This window comes from Scyliorhinus torazame, chromosome 18 (assembly GCF_047496885.1).
Source record: "Scyliorhinus torazame isolate Kashiwa2021f chromosome 18, sScyTor2.1, whole genome shotgun sequence".
In the NCBI taxonomy this organism is placed as follows: Eukaryota; Metazoa; Chordata; class Chondrichthyes; order Carcharhiniformes; family Scyliorhinidae; genus Scyliorhinus; species Scyliorhinus torazame.
The window spans coordinates 151,840,066-151,862,112 of record NC_092724.1 but is presented as its reverse complement, the minus strand read 5'-3'; the positions used below and the strand labels follow the sequence as shown (position 1 = coordinate 151,862,112).

General features: G+C 45.3%; 1 protein-coding gene and 1 non-coding gene across 2 annotated transcripts in view; one reads left to right on the top strand and one right to left on the bottom strand.

The window, feature by feature from the left end:
- The window catches only part of rptor (regulatory associated protein of MTOR, complex 1), a 499,967-nt gene that overhangs the window by 447,222 nt on the left and 30,698 nt on the right, over positions 1 to 22,047 (bottom strand). The window contains exon 2 of the mRNA XM_072483619.1: positions 5,878 to 5,980. Within this exon, the coding sequence (XP_072339720.1) occupies positions 5,878 to 5,980 (103 nt within the window). The remainder of the gene's footprint in view (positions 1 to 5,877; positions 5,981 to 22,047) is intronic.
- LOC140395795 (U2 spliceosomal RNA) lies at positions 2,453 to 2,647 on the top strand. The gene has a single exon (XR_011936308.1). It is a non-coding gene; the product is annotated as a U2 spliceosomal RNA (small nuclear RNA).

The following is a 22,047-nucleotide window of genomic DNA, read 5'->3' as shown; positions in this document are numbered from 1 at the left end:
CCAATTTGACCCGTATCCCTCTGAACTTGCTGCACTCCGTTCTCTTAGATTCAACGCTGACCTTATGATCAAACCAATGGACAAGGGTGTGGCTCTATCATCTAGCGTACTGACCTCTACCTCACTGCCAACTCTTTTTTAAATATACATTTAGAGTACCCAATTCATTTTTTTTTTTTCAATTAAGGGACAATTCAGCGTGGCCAATCCATCTACCCTGCATATCTTTGGACTGTGGGGGCGAGATCCACGCAGACATGGGGAGAATGTGCAAACTCCGCACGACGGTGACCCAGGGCCGGGACCGAACCTGGGTCCTCGGCGCTGTGAGGCAGCAGTGCTAACCACTGCGCCACCGTGCCGCTTCATCGTCAACTCTGAAGACACTTCCTCCTACCTCTCCCTTGGACCATGCTCCCACCACCAAACATCAAGCCATTGCTTCCAGGACTGTCACTGACTTTGTCACCTCTCAAAACCTTCCCTCCACAGCTTCCAACCTCAAGTCTCCCATCCCCACACAGCCCACTTCTACCTCATCCCCAAAATCCACCAACAGGACTGTCCTGGGAGATCCATCGTATCAGCCTGTTCCTGCCTCGCGGAGCTCAGTTCCTCCTGTCTTGACTCCATCCTCTCTCCCCTTGTCCTGTCTCTTCTCACCTGCATTCATGATTCCTCTGATGCCCTACATATTATCAATAATTTCTAGTTCCTTGGCCCTCACCACCTCCTCCTCAAGATCGATGCCTAATCAATCCCTCTACACCTCCATCCCCCACCAGGAGGGTCTGAGGTCTCTCTGCTTCCTCCTGGAGCAGAGGCCCGAATAATCCCTGTCCACCATCACTCTCCTCCGCCTGGCTGAACTTGTTCTGTGACTAAATAATTTATTCTTTGACTTGTCTCACTTCCTGAAAATAAAAGGTGTGGCCACAGGTACCGATATAGGCCCCATTATGACTGTCTTTTTATGCATTTTGTGGAACACTCATTGTTCCTGCCTTACTCAGGCCGGCTCCTTTAACTCTTTTTCCATTACTTTGACGACTGTATTAGTGCTGCATCATGCTCTCGGCTGGATCCAAAATACATCGGTTTTGCTTCCAATTTCCACCCCTCCCTCACCTTCACATGGTCCATCTCTGACACTTCCCTTCCTTTCCTTGACCTCTCCGTCTCATTTCCCAGTGATCGACTGACCACTAATATTCATCTCCTCACAGCATGCTTTCCGTGTGTAGACTCCACTCTATTTTGCCAGTTTTCGCCTCTTTTGCATTTGTTATGATGATGCCACCTTCAAAAATGAAACCTCTGACATGTCTGCCTTTTTGCTTAACCGAGGTTTTCCCCCCAGTGAGGTTGATAGGGCACTCAACTGGGCTCGATCTATTTCTCACACCTCTGCCCTCACCTCTACCCCTCCCTTCCAGAACCATGATCGTGTCCCCCTGGTCTTCACTTCCCACAGCACCAAAATTCAACGGTCCCCACCAACATTCCGCAGGGACCGCTCCCTCCATGACAACCTGATCCATTCGTCCATCACGTCCAACTCCTCATCCCCTTCTCATGCACTCTTAGAGGGTGCAACACTTGCCCCTTTACCTCCTCACTGGTCAAAAACATTTCACTTGCACCTCCTTCAATCTGGTCTTCTGAATTCACTGCCCCCAATGCAGACTCTTGTACATTGGGGAGACTAAATGCAGGCTGGGTAATCACTTTGCGGAACATCTTTGTTCCGTCCGTTAGAATGGCCCCAACCTTCCGGTCACTTGCTATTGCAAATCAGCATCTTGCTGTCACACTCATGTCCATCCTTGGCCTGCTGCAATGCTCCAGTGAAGCCCAACGCAAGCTGGAGGAGCAGCACCTCATCTTCTGATTAGGCACATTACAGCCCTCAGGAATCAATATTGAATTCAACCACTTTGTGACCTTCCTCTTCCATCTTAAATGTTTTTTCAGATCACAAGCATGTTTTGTTCCAATATAAAAACTCTCCCTTTCCCACCAGGCCATCTGTCACTTGTTCTTCAGTTTAGCTACATCTTTGTTGCAATCTCTCCCAGCTCCCACTAATCACCATGACAGCTGTTTCATCCCTTCTTTCACAGTACATAATCAAATGTATTGCCTTTTTTCAGTATTCTCTGTTTTTGTTTCAGATTCCAACATCCGCAGTATTTGGCTTTTATCAACTCGGTGTGGTTCGATTCTGGATTCCCTTTTGAGAAGATGCATCCCGTCTTTGGTTTTGGCCAATTTTTACTGTTAAGGCGTCAGTCAAACATGTTTTTCAAAATGTGTATGTTTGTACCAGATGCAATGAGACAACTATTTTAACATACATCTACTGTTGGAAACACCCAACAGGTCACCAAGAACCTAGATCCAAAATCCCGGCACACAAATTGAGTTTTGTAGCAATCAACAACACTGCTTCATCGCTTCTCGGCCTTTTGGCTAAGATCAAGTGTCTGCAGATTGAGCCTTTGGGTTCAGATCTGGTATGTCCCTCTTGTGGGGACCATAAATTCGATTCAATTTGAATTAGTTTTTTGGAGCAGGCGAGGAGCTGGATTAGGGGTTCGCCCCTGACCCACACTCTGAGCCCTGGCTTGGTAACTCAGAAAAGGAAAAATTTAATAATTAAAAAAAAACAACACTGCTTCAACCCCCCCGGGAAATGCCTTTAGATATATGCAGGTGAGGGCTTTTGTGAGGCGACAGGTGAGGGAATTCCCGTTGCTCCCGGCACAAGAAGTTCAAGATAGGGTGATCTCGGGTGTATGGGTCGGGGAGGGCAAGGTGTCGGAAATACACCAGGAGTTGAAAGAAGAGGGGGAAGCACTGGTAGAAGAGTTGAAGGGTAAATGGGAGGAGGAGCTGGGGGAGGAGATCGAGGAAGGTCTGTGGGCTGATGCCCTAGGTACGGTTAATTCCTCCTCCTCGTGTGCCAGGCTCAGCCTGATACAATTTAAGGTGGTCCACAGAGCGCATTTGACGAGGGTGAGGCTGAGTAGGTTCTTTGGGGTAGACGACAGATGTGGAAGGTGCTCAGGGAGCCCGGCGAACCATGTCCATATGTTTCGGTCATGCCCGGCACTGGAGGGGTTATGGAGAGGAGTGGCGGGAGCAATATCTCAGGTGGTGAAAGTCCGGGTCAAGCCAAGCTGGGGGCTAGCAATATTTGGAGTAGTGGACGAACCGGGAGTGCAGGAGGCGAAAGAGGCCGGCATTCTGGCCTTTGCGTCCCTAGTAGCCCGGCGAAGGATCTTGCTAATTTGGAAGGAGGCGAAGCCCTCCAGCCTGGAGGCCTGGATAAATGATATGGCTGGGTTCATAAAGTTGGAGAGGATTAAGTTCGCCTTGAGAGGGTCTGCGCAGGGGTTCTATAGGCGGTGGCAATCGTCCCTAGACTATCTCGCGGAGCGTTAGAGGAAGGTCGGTTAGCAGCAGCAGCAGCAACCTTTGGGGGGGGGGGGGGGGTGGAGGGGGGTCCTGGGATTGGGGGGGGGGGGGGGGGGAGAGAGAGACTGCCTGGGAGGGTGGATGAGCAAGAGATAACATGAAGGGTTGGGGAAGCTGGCACGTACGGGTGAGGGCCAGTGTACAAAGCTGTGTAAATATATCATTTTGCCATGTATATATCTTGCTCTGCGCGATTTCTCGGGTTTTTTGTGTTACGGGGGGGGGGGGGGGGGTTATTGTTTGTAAGGGAGAAAAATTGTGTTAAAAAACTTTAATAAATATATATATTTTTTTAAAAACACTGCTTCAACCAACGCAAACCCTTCAATGTTACAATAACCTACATTCTACACAGAAAAAAACACTATCTTTTTCCTCTGAATTTCCATTTTTTCCCCCACACTTATGCCAATGATCCAAACTGCTGCAAAAACGATGGAAGAATTAAGCAGACAATTAAGAAAGCAGTTCTCAGTAAAATAAAGCAGGAATAACCACCCGATGACCATACTGAGACAATGTTGCAGTGTGGAGTTGCGTTGTAACAAACAGCACTATGCCAGCTTGGATTCCTGTTTTTTGCTGAGATAATTCATTTTAGCTGGGCTGATTGCTCGAATAATTAATCACAGTGCCTTGCATTAAGAGGGAAAATAACTACTACGCATCTAAAATGGCCAAGACTCCGCTCCTGACCAAGTGTCCGGGGACTACTGCTGGAGGCGAGATTGTGGACATCAAGCAAGGGGAAGATCAAACATACCTGCGATGCCCGCAGTAGTTAAACCAACCTGCCAGAACTTACTATCCCAGCTCACATACTAGGCAGATTCACTTCAGTGAGTTACCATGCTCCAGGAAAGAATCAATACCTTCAAAACTGTGAGAAAACTGGCAGAAAGAAACATGCTTTTTTAAAAGAAAGCCTCCAGGTGTCTCTAACATGTCCCCACTATCAGAACATATATTGTGCTTGTACTGAAGAGGTTGAACAAAGTCAGATATAGTGGTTGGAGGCATATTCATGCATATTTAACCGGGTTAAGTGAAAAATTATTTCTCTTTTTGTTGTGGGGGTGAGATCCACACAGACACGGGGAGAAAGAGCAAACTCCACACGGACAGTGACCCGGGGTCAAACCCGGATCCTCAGTGCCGAGGGGCAGCAGTGCTAACCACTGCACCACCATGCCGCCCCTGCTTCGATCGCTTCTAATGAGTTTTATGCATTAACAGGTAAAAACTAAAACTGTGCTGAAACAAGTGTTACCACAGCCAGTTTATGACTCAAAATAATTCAAATATTTACTCATTCGATCAAATAGCAAGTCCTTTTCCAACTAATTTTACATATTGTCCCCTTCTCTGCCCTCTTTCCACCCTCCAAGCAAAATCTTGTGTTTTCACAAGCAAAACTTACAAAAGAAACTTTTTGGTTTGGCATGGTGGTGTGCTGGTTAGCACTGCTGCCTCACGGTGCCGAGGACCCGGGTTCGATCCCGGTTCCAGATCACTGTCCGAGTGGAGTTTGCACATTCTCCCCGTGCCTGCGTGAGTCGCACCCCCACAACCCCAAAAAATGGGCAGTCTAGGTGAATTGGCCGCACCCAAATTGGAGGAAAGAAATAACTGGGTGCTCTGCGGAAGGCCACTACTCACGGCCATAACTGAAATAGGAACACTTGGCCTGTAGGTTGAGAAACTGGGACCTCTTGCACTACATTGCGCTGGTTATTTGGTTAAATAATTTCTGAAGTTAATTGCTGAATAATGAAATTATACTCATCAAAAAGTTGCATTGTCCAGGGCACTTTACATAGAACATAGTGCAGGAGGCCATTCGGCCCATCGCGTCTGCACCGACCTACTTAAGCCCTCACTTCCACCCTATCCCCGTAACCCCAATAACCCCCCTTTGTTGCACTTTATCGGCGTTCTGAAATTCTGAACAAAAACACACAACATTTATCTTTACACACAGCAGGTTATGAAACCAAAAATGTCTGCGGCCCATCTGATTATTTCAGAAACCTGCTACTTCTCAAAAACCTATAGCTTTGTGTTTCAGTGCTTTGTTGCACAATGTATTGCACTGCAAGCACTTGGATACTCACGACTTGACTTCTCCCAAGTGATGAGTTTCCAAGCTCAAAACAGTCATCTGGGGGAGGTTTTCCCACTGGGGTAATGCACGTCATGCAGTACCATATTGCAGAAGCAGAAGATTGCTTTCCTACCCCCTGGATGGAAAAGCTTACGGTAAAATGAAAAATTTACTCTACAAGATTTATCATGTCCAATAATACATTGCAAGACATAATTAGTAGTCAGTGTGACTGTATAAAAAAAAATGAGCCAAGTCACTAAAAAATACACAAATATAAAAAGGTTACCCACCGATCCAACACTCCAAACGAGCACAGGGAGTAGTTTTCACCACATCTGGGGGATCCACGCCAACGTTCAGGCATAGGACTAAGGCAACACTGACGGTTTTCATCTAAAAAGACAACAAAATAAAAGTTAGCCCAAACTTTCCCCTTTACAATAAAAAGGACCGAAGACAAATAAGCAATTCCTCTTTCTGAATAAAGGTGTACAAAGTGGCATTGAGTCGTGTCATGTCCGTTTATTAACTTTTATTCATTTTCAGCATAGGGTTTTAGTTTGTAACCAGTTAGACTTCCTATTTTATTCTTGCGACTTCGGTGCGGGCGATGCCAGAAATAGAACTGAGAAAGTGCGAACTAATCACATGGTATTTTAATCAGTACATACAATGCACCAGTGAGAGAGATAATTGAACAGATTTAAAGGAAGCCTTCCCAATCTACCAAGTGTCCCTTTTAAACAGAGATACAAAATACGATTTTGTTCAAAACACATACTTTTAACAACTGGATACAACTCAACAACAACAGATGGCATTTAACAGCTCCAAATGTAGAAAACATCTCGGGGTTTCACAGGAGCATGATCAAACACAATCTGACACGTATGGGGGTATTAGGACAGAAGACCAAAAAGTTGGATTAAAAGACAGAGGTATTAAGGAGCATTTTAAAGAAGGAAAGAGGCCGGGGCAGGGGGGACGGGGTTCCCAGAGAGGGAATTTTGGAGCCTTGGGCCTTGGCAGCTGACGGCACAGCTGTCAATACTGGAGTGGATGAGCAATTCTCAAAAAAAAAGAGCAATAGTTTGTTAAATTCTAGCACTGCAGTTGCACTTTACATTTAGTAAATGTACCGCAAATACCCGTGTAAAATTAGAGCCAAGACTAAATTTTTCTTCAAAAAGGTGGGGGGCTTCCGGTGACGGTGGGCGGGAGGCAGCCACACACTGGAGGGCTCCCGCTCAGGAATAGAAATTATTAAGTTTTTACGGCCGGTCCTGGGGGCAACGGAGGCTGACAAGGCTGTAAGAAGGAACAGGGAGGAGAAATGTCCAAGTTTGGGAGAAAAATGGCCGTGAAAAAGGGGGTTAATGAAAGTCCGCCGGTGAGTGAAAAAGTCAACGCAGGAACTGTAAGGAAAGCGGAGGCTGGGGCACCAGGGGAGGCCGCGTCACTCACAGCAGAAGAAATGACCAAGGTGATGGCTGTGGAACTTGAAAAACAGTTCACAAAACACATGGAAGCGATGAAGAAGGAGATGGGGGCGGTATTGAAAGTGCTGGTGGAGGTGGCGATTGCCCCGGTGAGGGCGGCCGTATCAAGCGCAGCGGTGGAGGTGCGGGAGCAAGGTGAGACGCTGAAGGAAGTGGAAGAGGCATTATCGCAGCACGGTGATCAACCCACCTCGATGGGGAAGGAGTTGCGAAGGGTGATAGAGACCAACAAGGGTCTGCGAGCCAAAATGGAAGACCTCGAAAGCAGATCCAGGCGACAGAATCTGAGGATTGTGGGTCTGCCCGAAGAGGTGGAAGGCCCGAGGCCGACGGAGTATTTTGCCACGATGATGGCGAAGCTATTGGGGAAGGGGGACGATCCCTCTCAATACAAACGATCGGGCTCATCGGTCATGGAGGCCTATACCAAAGACGAGTGAGCCGCCAAGAATAGTAACTGTGTGTTTCCATAGGTATAGCGTGAAGGAGAAAGTCCTGTGCTGGGCAAAGCAGAAGCGGGTGGTGCAGTGGGCTGGAGCTGGTATACACTTATACCAGGACTTTACGGTGGAACTGGCAAGAGGCAGGCTGCCTTCAGCCGGGTGAAGAAGGCACTGCACATCAGCAAGATGCAGTGCGGCATAGTATACCCAGCTAAGTTGAGGGTGACCTATAAATCAAAGGACTTTTATTTTGGGACGGCAGAAGCAGCGGAGGAGTTTGCGAAGGCAGAAGGACTGTGGCAGAATTGAGAAATGGTCGTGTACCGATATAGCTTCATGTAACTTTATTTTTTCACTGCGTGTTGGTGTATGTACTAAATGAGTCGACGCTGTATATATTTGGACAAGGGAAGAGATGGGACTTTCATTTGCAATTATGGTTCTTTGGGGCTTGGGTGTGTATGCAGGGTTTGTGTGTTAAAGGGGATTTCTTGGTTTTCCTGGGACCGGGCAAAGGGGAAGGAGACCCGGGCGGGGGCCTCCACGCTGGCCGGTTTAAGCCGGCCAGTGATCGGGAGTGAGGTGTGTGAAGGGGCTGCGGCCATCGGAGCCTGGTAGAACAGGTTTCGGTGAGTCTCGCCGGGGTGAAACGTTGGGGGTAGGAACCCAGGTTCAGGGGAGGAGTTTACAAGAGGAAGTGGAGGGGAGGAGTCTGGGAGGGCTGTGTGGGGGGAGGGTGTCTACAATTCATGGGCGTCATTCACGGTACTCTTTCGGGGATTGAATATTTGGGGGCGGGGGGGGGGGGTTTGAGGGGGTGGACTATATAGGTCAATGGTGACCATAGGCGATTCCTGATTCCTTTTTCTTTTTTCCTTTTTTTCCACCTTGGGAGGGTTTGTTTTATTTGATGCTTATATTGTCAGGTGGGCCGTTGTTTGGGTTGGTGGGAGGATGGGATCGTTGTTGTTAATAAGGGGATTCACATTGTATTCATTACCGTTTACTGTTTGTTGGTGGGGTATAAATTCTGAAGAAAGTGTGAAAATGGTGAATAAAAATATTTATTTAAAAAAGTGGGGGGTGATTTCTGTGCGAGTAACAACTTGAGGTTGGAATCCACCCTCTCCCATCATCTCGCTAAATTGTCAGGTTGGAGACTGTCCCTCTAACACTGTGCCCAAATGTAGCGCAAAAGGAGCCAACGTTATTTTTTAAATTTCCCTTACAAGCAAATGACCTCCATGGAGACAGACAATTTCTTTTAAAATTATTTTTCTCCATTTATGGGACAATTGAGCATGGCCAATCCCCCTACCCTGTACATCTTTGGGTTGTGGGGGTGAGACCCACGCAGACACGGGGATAACATGCAAACTCCGCACAGACAGTGACCTGGGACCGCGTCCTAGGCGCCGTGATGCAGCAGTGCTAACCACTGCGTCACCGTGCTGCCCTTGAGACAATTCCTGTACACTAAATTCATCCAATTTATCAAAATCAAAAACAATATACACAAATTTACACAATTCCACTTTTTCCACAGTATAGAAAAGAATACTCATTTGCAGCAGTACATGGTTGAATGTGCATTAAAATCCATCAAAATCACCCTCCTCTTAACCAAATACCACATCCCATTCTGCTTCTTGAATGGCATCATCAGCAGCAGCAATCACATCATCATCAGCCACATCATTCCACACAATTCCCTTCTGTGCAATCAAATACATTGGATAATCCACATTTCTTGAATGATATGACCACAATTTCCATTCTGATTTTGTCCCTGCCTCTACAACCCTAATGTCAGGGCCCGTTTAGATAGACATCCAATGGTTGAACAAGACTGGTTAGACATTAATGTACATTTTATTATTATTAAGTTGTAAAAATGGAAAATTTTTGTTTGAAAGACTGGTTAGACTACTGGGAATCACTGCTATATGCGATCTATCTTAGACCACATCATCGCTGTAAAGGTGTAATCTGAACTTGTCCCAGATGAGAAGACCTTTTTCTGAATGTAATCCTCCTGGTCAGAAACTCCAAACTTTCCTCAGCCATATTTGCAAGCCACCTCCATCCATCCTTTATCACAGACGATTTATTTTGGGAATTGCTGTTTCGTGAGGGTTTTCTCTTGATACCATTGGCTTAAGCTGTGACTCCTCGGAGATAAACAACAAAAGAACTGCAAATCTACAGTTCTCATGGCCAGTTGTCTTCACTGAAAACATTTCATTTCTAACTTTTCTTACTTGTCAAAATCCATGGACATTTCATCCATATTTCCAGTACAGGCAAATCCATAACCTATTGTTTTGCCAAAACTTGATTATAAACCGCTGAAATACACTAAGCCTGTCATCAAATTCTGCTGGGAGTCGGTGTGAAAACTTTGGTCTTCTGTTACAGTACAAAATTGTTCGATCCCGGCCCTGGGTCACCGTCAGTGTGGAGTTTACACAATCTCCCCGTGTTTGCGTGGGCTTCGCCCCCCCCCCCCACCCAAAGATATGCAGGTTAGGTGGACTGGTCACTCTAAATTGCCCCGAATTGGAAAAAATGAATTGGGTACTCTAAAAAAAATTTACAAGAGAAATAAAAATTGTTCCTTTTCATAAACCTGGTACACCATCCAGCTTTGCAATCTGTACGACCTCTTTTCCCTGCTTGTTTCAGGGCGAAGGTTTGATAGATCCTCGAGAAACAAAGTCTATTATGGTGATTTCCAGGCACATTTTGCAATTGTGTCTTTCAGTTGCGGCCACATGCTAGACTTTCCTGACATTTATTCGTGGGTAACTACCTAAGCCTTGTTGAGATTTTCTCCAATTCCTTGAATTCTCTAGACCTTGCACAATTATTTGCCTGCCGTGCAAGCTCAATGATGAAGTTTGAACTGGACTGTGTATTGGCCGTGTTGGAGAGTTGGACACAGCAGTGAGGTGGTAGCCTTGACATCACATATTGACGCACAGAGACGAGAGGAGCTGAACAGCTGCCAGCAATGGTATACGATTCTATGAAGTAGATTGGCATCAGTGCGAGTTTGACTTCAGCAGCGAGTGGGTGGAAAGCACAAAAAAATTGGATTTTTTGGCTAAAGTTCAGGGTTCAACCTTTGCACAAGATCAAACTTTACAAAAGTATATGCAGCAACTGACATTGAAAATTACTTAAATTAGCTAATACATACAGGTATATGGTCCATGCTGTCCCTGGCATTCAGCAGTTACAGGATGGTTATAATGACATCTTCCTCCAGCTGATTCTAACTGATTTGCCCCCACACCCTGCTCCTCAGTGAACCCATGTCTCGGCCAATAAGGAATTGTTGTTCTAGCCGTCTACTTCCGTATTACCAATCTATTCCTTTCAGACATGCACAGAAACACTTGCTAGTCAGGGCGGCAAGCTGGTTAGCACTGCTGCCTACGGCGCTGAGGACCCGGGTTCAATCCTGGCCCTGGGTCACTGGCAGTGTGCAGTTTGCACATACTCCCCATGTCTGCGAGGGTTTCGCCCCCACAACCTAAAGATGTGCAGGTTAGGTGGATCGGCCATGCTAAATTACCCCTTAATTAGAAAAAATTGGTACTCTAAAGTTATAAAGGAAAAGAAAGACTTGCTAAATATAGAATGATAGCTGCAGTGTGATCCAGGTTGTTAGGATAACAGACCAGACCCCAACATTTGTTAGGACACTGGACAAGAATTTGTAAAACTGAGAAATGGATACTTCATCACAGAAGTGATAACGGCCCAATAGGTATTTTTATGTTAAAACAAACTTTAATTTAAACACAGAATTAACTACATTATCAAATCAATAACTTTACAATTATCAGTTAAACTGTTGTTAAACACAAGGAAAAACTTTAACTTACTATCTATGCCCGCTAACTCCAATTAAGCAACCTAATACAGTTCAAATGCCACTAATAAATAAAAGTTAGCAAATTACTTGCTTAGTTGTGCAGACCTTTGGAAAGTGATTTATCAGAACTGAAATTGCCACTTGTTGACACACAACGTTTTTAGTTATGCAATTCTTGGGACATGGGACAGCACATTCACTACACATTCTTTGTTGCTACGATGGAGTAATTTGCTAGGCCAATTCTATTGGTTGACTCTTAACTGACCTCCTTACCTGAGCCAAATTCTGTTATTATCTTCCAAACTGTTTACTATATCTCTGAGTTTTGTATATCATCCGCAAACGCTGGTTATTAATAGATATCAAAATAAGCAGTGGCCCGAACATAAACGCTGAAAAATAGAACTGTATACCTGCCTCCAGACTGAAAAATTACCATTCAACCCTATGGCTTTCTGCCCCTTAACCAAATTCATATTCATGCTGCCCGTGTCTCTTCAATCCTGTGGTCTTTAGCTTTGCGAACGAGACTATTCTGTGGTACTTTGCCAAATGCACCAACTGCACTATCCACATCTTACGCTATTACAATCGCACAAATCCCCAGGAAAATCTGCGGAAGTTTTTTTTTTAAAATAAAATATTTTTATTCTCCATTTTCTTCAAAATTTACACCCCACCAACAAACAGTAAACGGTAACGAATACAATGTCAATCCCCTTATTAACAACAACGACATCCTCCCACCAACCCCCAAACAACAGCCCACATGACAATATAGGAATCAAATAAAAAACCTCCCAAGAAACGAAAAAGAAAAAAAAGGAATCGGAGATCGCCTATGGTCACCATTGACATATATAGTCCGCCCCCTCCCACCCCCCCCAAATATTCAAGGCCATCCAATCCCCGAAAGTGTACTTGTGAATGAAACCCATGAATTGTAGACCGTACCCCCCCACACACAGATTCCTCCCCTCCACTTCCTCTTGTAAACTCCCCCCCACCCCACCCCCCGGCTAGACTCGCCGAAACCTGTTCCACCAGGCTCCGATGGTCCCAGCACCCACCCCCCACCCCCCTCCCCCCCACCACCCCACCACCCCCCCCCCCCCCCCCACCTCACTCCCGTTCACTGGCTGGCTTAAACCAGCCAGTGTGGAGGCCCCCGCCCGGGTCTCCTTCCCCCTTGCCCGGTCCCATGGAAACTGAGGCACAGTTTTTAAACTAGCCTAATACTCTCAAACCAAAAGGCAATGGCCTGTAACTCGAAGTGGCAACCAGCTGGGTCTGGGTTTGCAAATACTTTCTCTGAAGTTAGAAATGCTTTTGTTTCCTTCCATCTCGGAGTTTACAACTGGCAGAACCATTCGAAGTCAGGATTTAAATCGATTTGTCAGATGGTTCCTATCGCAATTGTCCAGCGGACAATAACCCTTCTGGACAATTGTCAAACCTTTATGTTGGAACTTCCAAGAGGGGTTCCCCGGAATATCTTTGCGGTACCCTCCAAATCTACTGCTGGCGAACCAGGAGGTTATGGCCCAGTGTAATTTCTCCCAATCAGGATGATAGGGAAGTGGGGAGCAATGAGAAGAAACTTTCTCGTTACTTCTGAAGATGACCACTATTGCTGCAATATGATTTTACAGACACCTGTAGCTGAATGGCACCAGCGTTAAGAGTGATCACGCTTCACTGGGTCGTCTTGATAACAAGGGTTTTTGTTTGGGGGGGGGGGGGGGGGGGGGGCAGGAAATAGGGTTAAACACAGTCTAGTTCAATCCTGCCTGTTTCAGCAAAGGGAGCAACGGAAGTCATAGTGTCAAGAGCAGGACTTATGTTTTTTCTCTCTCCACACTAAGGGAATCTGAAGCCAATTGCACAGCCCTTACTGCTAACTCTTGCCGAAACTGGCTAACGCAGCAGTAAATTCGATCAGAGGAACACTTCTGGCTGGGTGCCCAAGAATCACAGCAAGCAGTGCAATAACCCACTAAATAATAGTCCCATTACCAAATATTCTCAATATGCCAGGGGAGTACAATCTAAGCACAGTAACTCTGCTCCACAGTAAAAAAAAAAATGTTAATGCTTCAAATCTTAAATAAAAACACAAAATGCTGGAAACATACAGAAGGGCGTCAGCCTCACTATAAAGAGGACATTCATCAAAAGCTGCTTATTTCCTATTTTTGTGTTCTTCAACAGAACTGTAGCGCCTGCCTGCTTAAGTCTGCAAAATGACCTATACCAAAAAGACCAAGGAGGTCAACACATTTGTTCTCAAAACCCAGAGAAGTGCAGAATTTCAAACACTCTTCAGAACAAAACAATGTTTTCAGCTTGTGTAAACATAAATCAACCGGTCATTTAGAAACCACTCATCGCAGAATGTGAACAGCATAGTCTTTCTCTTCACAGTGCACTGAAGTAAATAAACTGCAGTTAATGTTCCAAGCAATTTAGCGCACTCTATTTAACAATGGTTCTGTAAGAATTTTGTCTCCCTTTGTTCCAGCCATCATAGGATTGTTACTAAGCAAGCTCATGCTTGGTGAAATATTAGATGCCATGCTGCAATCAAATAACACCATAATGCAATGTGTCACTTGGCCTGAAATATAGAAATCTGAAGACATTTTAAGTATCAATGCACAAAGTTGCAAAGCTGTTGAACTTGTAGTTTTGCACACTCCTACAGTCCCAGTTTACAGTATTCAATGCCGTAGGTGTTTCTACAATAGCTGCAAAAGCCTATGGGGGATGGGTGGCATGGCAACACAGTGGTTAGCACTGTTGCTTCACAGCACCAGGGTCCCAGGTTCAATTCCCAGCTTGGGTCACTGTCTGTGCAGAGTCTACAATTTCTCCGTGTGTCTGCGTGGGTTTCCTTGGTGCTCCGGTTTCCTCCCACAAGACCCGAAAGATGTGCTTGTTAGGTGAATTGGACATTCTGAATTCTCCCTCTGTGCCCGAACAGGCGCAGGTGTGGGGCGACTAGGGGATTTTAACAGTGGCTTTGTTGCAGTGTTACTGTAAGCCTTCTTGTGACAGTAATAAAGATTATTAGAAGCACTGAAGGAAGAAGCATGATCCATCCTGGAGCAACTCAGAATCCAAATATATTTAAGTGGAAAAACACAAATCGCAGCAAAAGGCAATTCACAAAAGATGCGGCCCGTGTAAGGCTGCAGATGAGAACATCAGTTTGGAAATTTTATCGTAGAATTCTTTACATGCACCTTTTTATATTGCCCCCGTGCTTCCTAAAATTTAGCCTGGGAATGCCCTGCCATTCTCTCGAACATCTTAACTCAACCTAGACAAACTTGATAAAAGTGGCATCACTTCGGAAAGAAGACATAAACGATAGTGGAGTTGGATACTTTAGGAACTTTGAAGTGGTTATTGGATAGGCACATGGAGCACACCAGAATGACAGGGAGTGGGATAGCTTGATCTTGGTTTCGGACAATGCTCGGCACAACATTGAGGGCCGAAGGGCCTGTTCTGTGCTGTACTGTTCTATGTTCTATGTAAGCCTTTGACATAAAGCCAGCCATGTTGATGAATGGCAACATTTTCAGATCCTGACACTTAATGGATCCCTTATTAAAAGTTTAGAATTCTGTAAACAACAAAGCAACGCAGTAACTTCTCCACCACGGGACATCAGTGCTGCGATTTTCCCATTCAGGTTTGATCTTTTACAGCTTCTTTTTTCTTGTCGGGGGGGCGGGGGGGGGGAAGGGGTCAAATCCTTTTTCTTTACTGTTTTCATGCTGCTTCAAATTGCACATTTGTTAAGATGTCAGAATCTCTTTTATGCTCAAATATCTGTTCACCTCACGAAACAGTCAATACCAAAACATGAAGAAAGGTGATCCCATTAGTTATCAGAACGGATGAATTAATTCCGCAGCCCAGTTTATTCACTTTCGCAATTTGAGTTGGGACAGTTGAGAAAAAAGGAATGCAAAAGAAAAAGAGCTTTCACTTTCTTTCATGACCTCTGCAAGCGTCAGTTTCATCTTCTGCCAACTTTGGCACCATCTATATTCCTTCACACGCTGCGGAATCAATACCTTAGCACTGGTTTCACAAATATTTCAATTGACTCAGCATTTGTTGTGCCAGGGAGCAGTTCAATTGTTTGAAGACTCTTTCAGTTACATTTAGCTCATTTGTTCACTTAAAGCCACATGCACTAGCCCTTCACAGCGTCCAACTTTCAACTGTTCGAAAAGCAGTCAAATCGCGTCACTGTTCTTCCTTTGGGAAAAATAATTTGGTACCCTATTTTCGTCCCTTTCAGATTATTGTTGGCCGCAAAATACTATCCTATTCGCTCTCATGGTCCCAGGCTTCCTTCTGTTACTCAAGCTTCTTCCCAACTCATGCCTGCCCACCATTTAACAGTATCTCCTCTTTTCACTCACTCACGGGCCTCCAACTATTGCCAATTTCCCTCTGCCCATTTGTGCGCTTCACACTGGTGATTACCCTTCACTTTCTTCAGGCACAGGCTTCACAGCTCCGGGACAGTGGGCAACGCCACAAATATCGGTAATTCACACTAAATGTGTCAGTTTCGCCTCTACACCTAGGCGTTGAATACTGTAAACTGGGACTGTAGGAGTGTGCAAAACTACAAGTTCAACAGCTTTGCAACTTTGTGCATCGAAATGGTGAGCAACTCAATGGCAGGGCTGCACATCATAGCTACGTTTCTCCGTCTGAAAGAGGAGTTTGTTGTGATCATGAAGAGTCATATTATGCACATGGATTTGCTATGATCTTGCATAAATCTGCTAGTACTTACATATATTGCACTCGTTAATACTCCTGATCAGCTGTACTCAGATAGAGCTTTATTAAAGAAATCAATACTACGGGATTAATTTGTCTTTCCACACCCCCCTCCGCAAACAATTTGATTACCTCTCATTGTCACTGGATTGAATCTTGATTTTTATTAAGCTTAAACAGCCAGTTAACCACCACTAAATTATGCTGTTTTCCTTTCAAAGCTATTGAAAAGAATTAATGGCATTAACATAAAGAAAAGGCTGATGCTTCATGCATGCACTTGCCCCTGAACTACGTCAATCAGGAAATTGGGGGCTCCCACACGAGCCCCCACCAGCCGAACTTCAAAATCAAGTCAATCTTTCACAGCAGGCTATGAAGCAGGCACGTCGATTATGCTGGCTGACCTTCCAGCTTGGTTAACAAACGGAACCTGAAAGGGCAGTTACGGGGAACTGGGATTCTTGCGCATGTCCTTACAGTTGGACATGCAGCTGCATAGATTTCAGCAGTAACCCTCAGCGACACAGTTGTCACCCACCTGTAGGTGCTTCTACAAGATTATCTGCCTTGGCAACACTCCACAGGGGAAAAAAGATCTGATACTTAGAATCAATGATATCATTGAGAGCCAAGCCTACTTGACATCGACATAAGGCTGCAATTTTCAATGAACACAGTCCAGTTTTGGTTGTACTCCAAGTCTGGAATAATGCAACCAATGCCTACAAAAAGATTGGCTCTTGATTATGAAGGTAAAATGGGACAGAATGTAATGGATGTCCTCATAAACATTTTTATTTGTGCACAGCTCGTTCATTTGAATGCATTGCACCTTAATTTATTTTTTGCACCACCGCAGCCACACACGTATGGTATCTTAAAGGGCCCAACTTATGAGTGGCCTGCACGATACCTTCAAGGTGGCTGCAAATGTGTGCAACATGCAAAGAACATGAGGGCAGCACGGTAGCATGGTGGTTAGCACAATTGCTTCACAGCTGCAGGGTCCCAGGTTCAATTCCCGGCTTGGGTCACTGTCTGCGCGGAGTCTGCACGTTCTCCCCGTGTGTGCGTGGGTTTCCTCCGGGTGCTCCGGTTTCCTCCCACAGTCCAAAGATGTGCAGGTTAGGTGGATTGGCCATGCTAAATTGCCCTTAGTGTCTAAAATTGCCCTTAGTGTTGGGTGGGGTTACTGGGTTATGGGGATAGGGTGGAGGTGTGGGCTTGAGTAGGGTGCTCTTTCAAAGAGCCAGTGCAGACTCGATGGGCCGAATGGCCTCCTTCTGCATTGTAAATTCTATGATTCTAACAGTGGTCCTGTGGTCATCTGTCCTGAAACTTATATTAAAATCCAGAAAATGAATTAAGTTTATGGCAGAGAATGCATCATCAGGACACTGTTAATTCCTGTAGTGAATGACAAATGATATAGTGCCATTTACAGTGGTCTAATGTGGATCTCCTTCAGAAGAGGGGGTAGGTGGAGGATCAAAATTAACATTAAACCATTAGCATATGGAATCACAGCATTTTATAGTGCAGCTAGTGGTGTTTCGCAGGCTCTCCCAAAGTGCTAATCATTTTGCCACATCGCTATTTAAACTATTCATTTTCTGCAAAATCGTCCAAAAACACAGCATCAGTTTACACATTCCGTCGACATTATCCAGCTCTACCTCGTTTGTTTTTTTTTTAAAATTCATTTACGGGATGTAGGTATCGCTGGTCAGACCAGTATTTAATGACCATCCCTAGTTGCCCATCAGATGAAGGTGGTGAACTGGCTTCTTGAACTACTCCAGTCGCTGAGGTATAGGTACACCTATAGAGGCTGTTTAGCACAGGGCTATATCGCTGGCTTTGAAAGCAGACCAAGGCAGGCCAGCAGCACGGTTCAATTCCCGTAACAGCCTCCCCGAACAGGCGCCGAAATGTGGCGACTAGGGGCTTTTCACAGTAACTTCATTTGAAGCCTACTTGTGACAATAAGCAATTTTCATTTCATTTTTTTTTTTCACCCATAGTGCTGTTAGGGAGGCAGATCCAGGATGTTGCCCCAGCGACAGTGAAGGAGCGGCGATATATTTCCAAGTCAGGATGGTGAATGATTTGGAGGGGAACCTCCAGGTGGTGGGGTTCCCAGGTATCTGCTGCTCTTGTCCTTCTAGATCGAAGTGGTCCTGGGTTTGGAAGGTGTTGTCAAAGAAACCTTGGTGAGTTACTGCAGTGGATCTTGTAGATGGTACACATGGCTGCCACTGTTCGTCGGGCGTAGAAGGTCCGAATGTTTATGGAAGGGGGAGCAATCAAGCTGGCTTTGTCCTGGATGGTTGAATGTTGTTGGAGCTGCACTCATCCAGGCAAATGGAAGAGCATCACATTAAACTCCTGACGTGTTCCTTGTAGATGGTGGGCAGGCGATTAAGTACTTGCTGTAGGATTCCTAGCCTTTGACCTGCTCTGGTTGCCACAGTACTAATACGGCTAGTCCAGTTCAGTTTCTGATCAATGGTAACACCCAGGATGTTGATTGTGGGGATTCAGCAATGGTAATGCCATTGAATGGGTGATGGTCAGATCCACTCTTGTAGGAGATGGTCATTGCTAGCCACTTGAGTGGCGCGAATGTAACTTGCCACTTGTCAGCGCAAGCCTGGATATTATCCAGGTCTTGCTGCATTTGGACATGGACTGCTTCATTATCTGAGAAGTCGCGAATGGTGCTGGACATTTGTGCAGTCATCCGCGGACATCCCACTTCTTTTTTTTTTAAATAAACATTTTATTGAGGTATTTTTGAATTTACAACAACGACAAAATAAACAATGTACACGAGTCTATAAACATCGTGCAAAAAGCCTGCTTCCTCCCTTCCATGACCCCCTATTCTAAGCTAAACTAAACCCCCCCCCCCCCCCTCCCTCTGCTGACAATTAATTTTTTGCAAAGAAGTCGACGAACGGTTGCTACCTCCGGGCGAACCCAAACAGTGACCCTCTCAAGGCGAACTTGATTTTCTCCAAACAGAGAAAGCTAGCCATGTCCGATAGCCAGGTCTCCGACTTTGGGAGCTTTGAGTCCCTCCAAGCTAATAATATCCGTCTCCGGGCTACCAGGGAAGCAAAGGCTAGAACGTCTGCCTCTTTCTCCTCCTGGATACGCGGATCTCACGACACCCCGAAAATCGCCACTTCCAGACTCGGTGCCACCCTTGTTTTTAACACCGTGGACATGACATCTGCAAACCCCTGCCAGAATCCCCTGAGCTTTGGCATGTCCAGACATCCCACTTCTGACCTTATGATAGAAGGGATGTCATTGATGAAGCAGCTGAAGATGGTTGGCCCTAGGAAATCCTGAGAAATTCCTGCAGTGATACACTGGAACGGAGATGATTGACCTCCAACCACCACAACCGTCTTCCTTTGTACCAGGTATATGACTCCAACCAGCAGAGTTTTCCCCGATTGCCACTGACTCCAGTTTTGCTAGGGCTCCTTGATGCCATACTCGGTCAAATGCTGCCTTGATGTCAAAGGCAGTCACTCTCACCTCACCTCTGGTATTCAGCTCTTTGGTCCATGTTTGAACCAAGGCTGCAATGAGATCAGGAGCTGAGTGACCCAGGCGGAACCCAAACTGAGCGTGCATGAGCAGGTTATTGCTAAGTAAGTGCTGCTTGATAGCACTGTTGATGACTCCTTCCACCACTTTGCTGATGATGGAGAGTAGACTGATGTGGCAATATTTGGCTGTGTTAGATTTGTTCTGTTTCTAGTGTACAGGACATACCTGTGCAATTTTCCACATTGACGGATAGATGCCAGTATTGTAGCTGTACTGAACAGCTTGACTAGGGTTGCAGCATGTTCTGGAGCAGAAGTCTTCAGTACTATTGCCTAAAATCAATGTCTGTGCGGAGTCTGCACATCCTCCCCGTGTGTGCGTGGGTTTTCTCCGGGTGCTCCGGTTTCCTCCCACAGTCCAAAGATGTGCGGGTTAGGTGGATTGGCCATGATAAATTGCCCTTAGTGTCCAAAATTGCCCTTGGTGTTGGGTGGGGTTACTGGGTTATGGGGATAGGGTGGCGGTGTTGACCTTGGGTAGGGTGCTCTTTCCAAGAGCCGGTGCAGACTCGATGGGCTGAATGGCCTCCTTCTGCACTGTAAATTCTATGATAATCAAATTCTATGATGATAAATAGTCCGACTGCTTGGCAACATCCTGTGCTGGATGACAAATTTCCTCCCAACAAAATATTTAGTAAGACCAAAGCCACTGTCTGCATCGTCCATCACAAATGTCATTCTCCAGCCATTAACACTAGCCCCCTCCCTGTCAACTGTCGGAGGCTGAACTAGACTGCTTGCAATCTTGATATCTTAGCTGACTCAAGGCAAACATCCAGCCGCATAGACGCGCCATCACTAAGATCGCCCATTCCCATCTCTCGCATTCGTCAGAATCCATAACCCTCATCCATGCCTTTGCTATTCCAACTGTTATGGGTGAGGCTTTTCGGAACCCCAAAATGTATCATGGAGTTCAACCAACCTCACCCTTTAATCTATTTGCTGCTTTTCCGAGCACGCAGCTTTTTCCGTAGGTGTGGGATGACAATTATGGACACGTGGGTTTTTAAACACAAAACACTGTTTATTCCATGAACTCAAGTTAACATCTTAAATAAACATTGGATCTCTTAACACCCCTTACTTCAAAGATAACTCAGAAAATATTGCAACAGTAAATAATTCCTTAAAATGTTCCTTCAAACTTCCAAGAGACTTAACACCTTTAAACAGTATCACATCAGGTTAAAGGATATATATATTTTCTGTAGAATGGCAGAGACTGTCGCAAACTGGCTTTCTACTTTTAAACTGCTCTCAGCAAAACCAGCCAGGCACTTTTTAGCTGCTCTCAGCAAAACCAAACTGCAAAACTTGCAGCTCTCTGGAAACACACAGACACTGTTTTTAAAACTGAAACTAAAAACCGGCAAAATGGCTGAACTGAGCGGAGCTCCACCCACTCTATGACATCACTGTTTTCTTAAAGGTACATTGCTTAAACATCCAGTTCTTAAAGGCACTCTCGCATGACACAACACGCTCCTGGCCAGCCTTGTGTTCCACCATCCAGAAAGTTACGGTCATGCTACTCTGCCATCCCTGTTTTCACCCTTCACCCCCTAATCTACATTGGCACCACGTTAAACAATTCCTCGATTTTAAAAGCTTGAAACATCCCCAGCCTCCTTTCAGATTGTCTTTTAAAATGTTTTACAGCATTTAAAGTCACTCAGTTTTCTCTGGGTCCTCTTCTTGGCCAGCTCATTTCAGCTCACCACTTCCAATTCCCCATCCAATCAAGCAGTCTCCAGAGATCACGGCCGTTTACAATTGTCTCCCAGTTGTCAGTATCGATGTCCACTATCTTCATATCTTGCTTGTAGGAATCCTTGTAGCAGAGGTGTGAATGCCCATCAGGTGGTGACCCAATGACCAGTTCACCAGACTGAACACGTAGTGTACATGAAAACTCTACTGCTCCACCGTTGTTGCTGGGAATGCAATGAACATCCTAGAAATTATTTACATAAAAAGTTTCTCCTAACGTCTCCCACATTCTTTTGATAATGATTTTAAATGTATGCACCTTTCTTTTGCCCACTTAATCATTGGAAATAGTTTCTTTCCTCTCAATTTACGAATGCCTCAATCAGATCTCTAGTGACATTACTCAATGAAAAGGGTCTAAATTTTTCTAGTCTCTACTTAAAACTAAAGCTTTCCATCCCAGCTATCCCCTTCG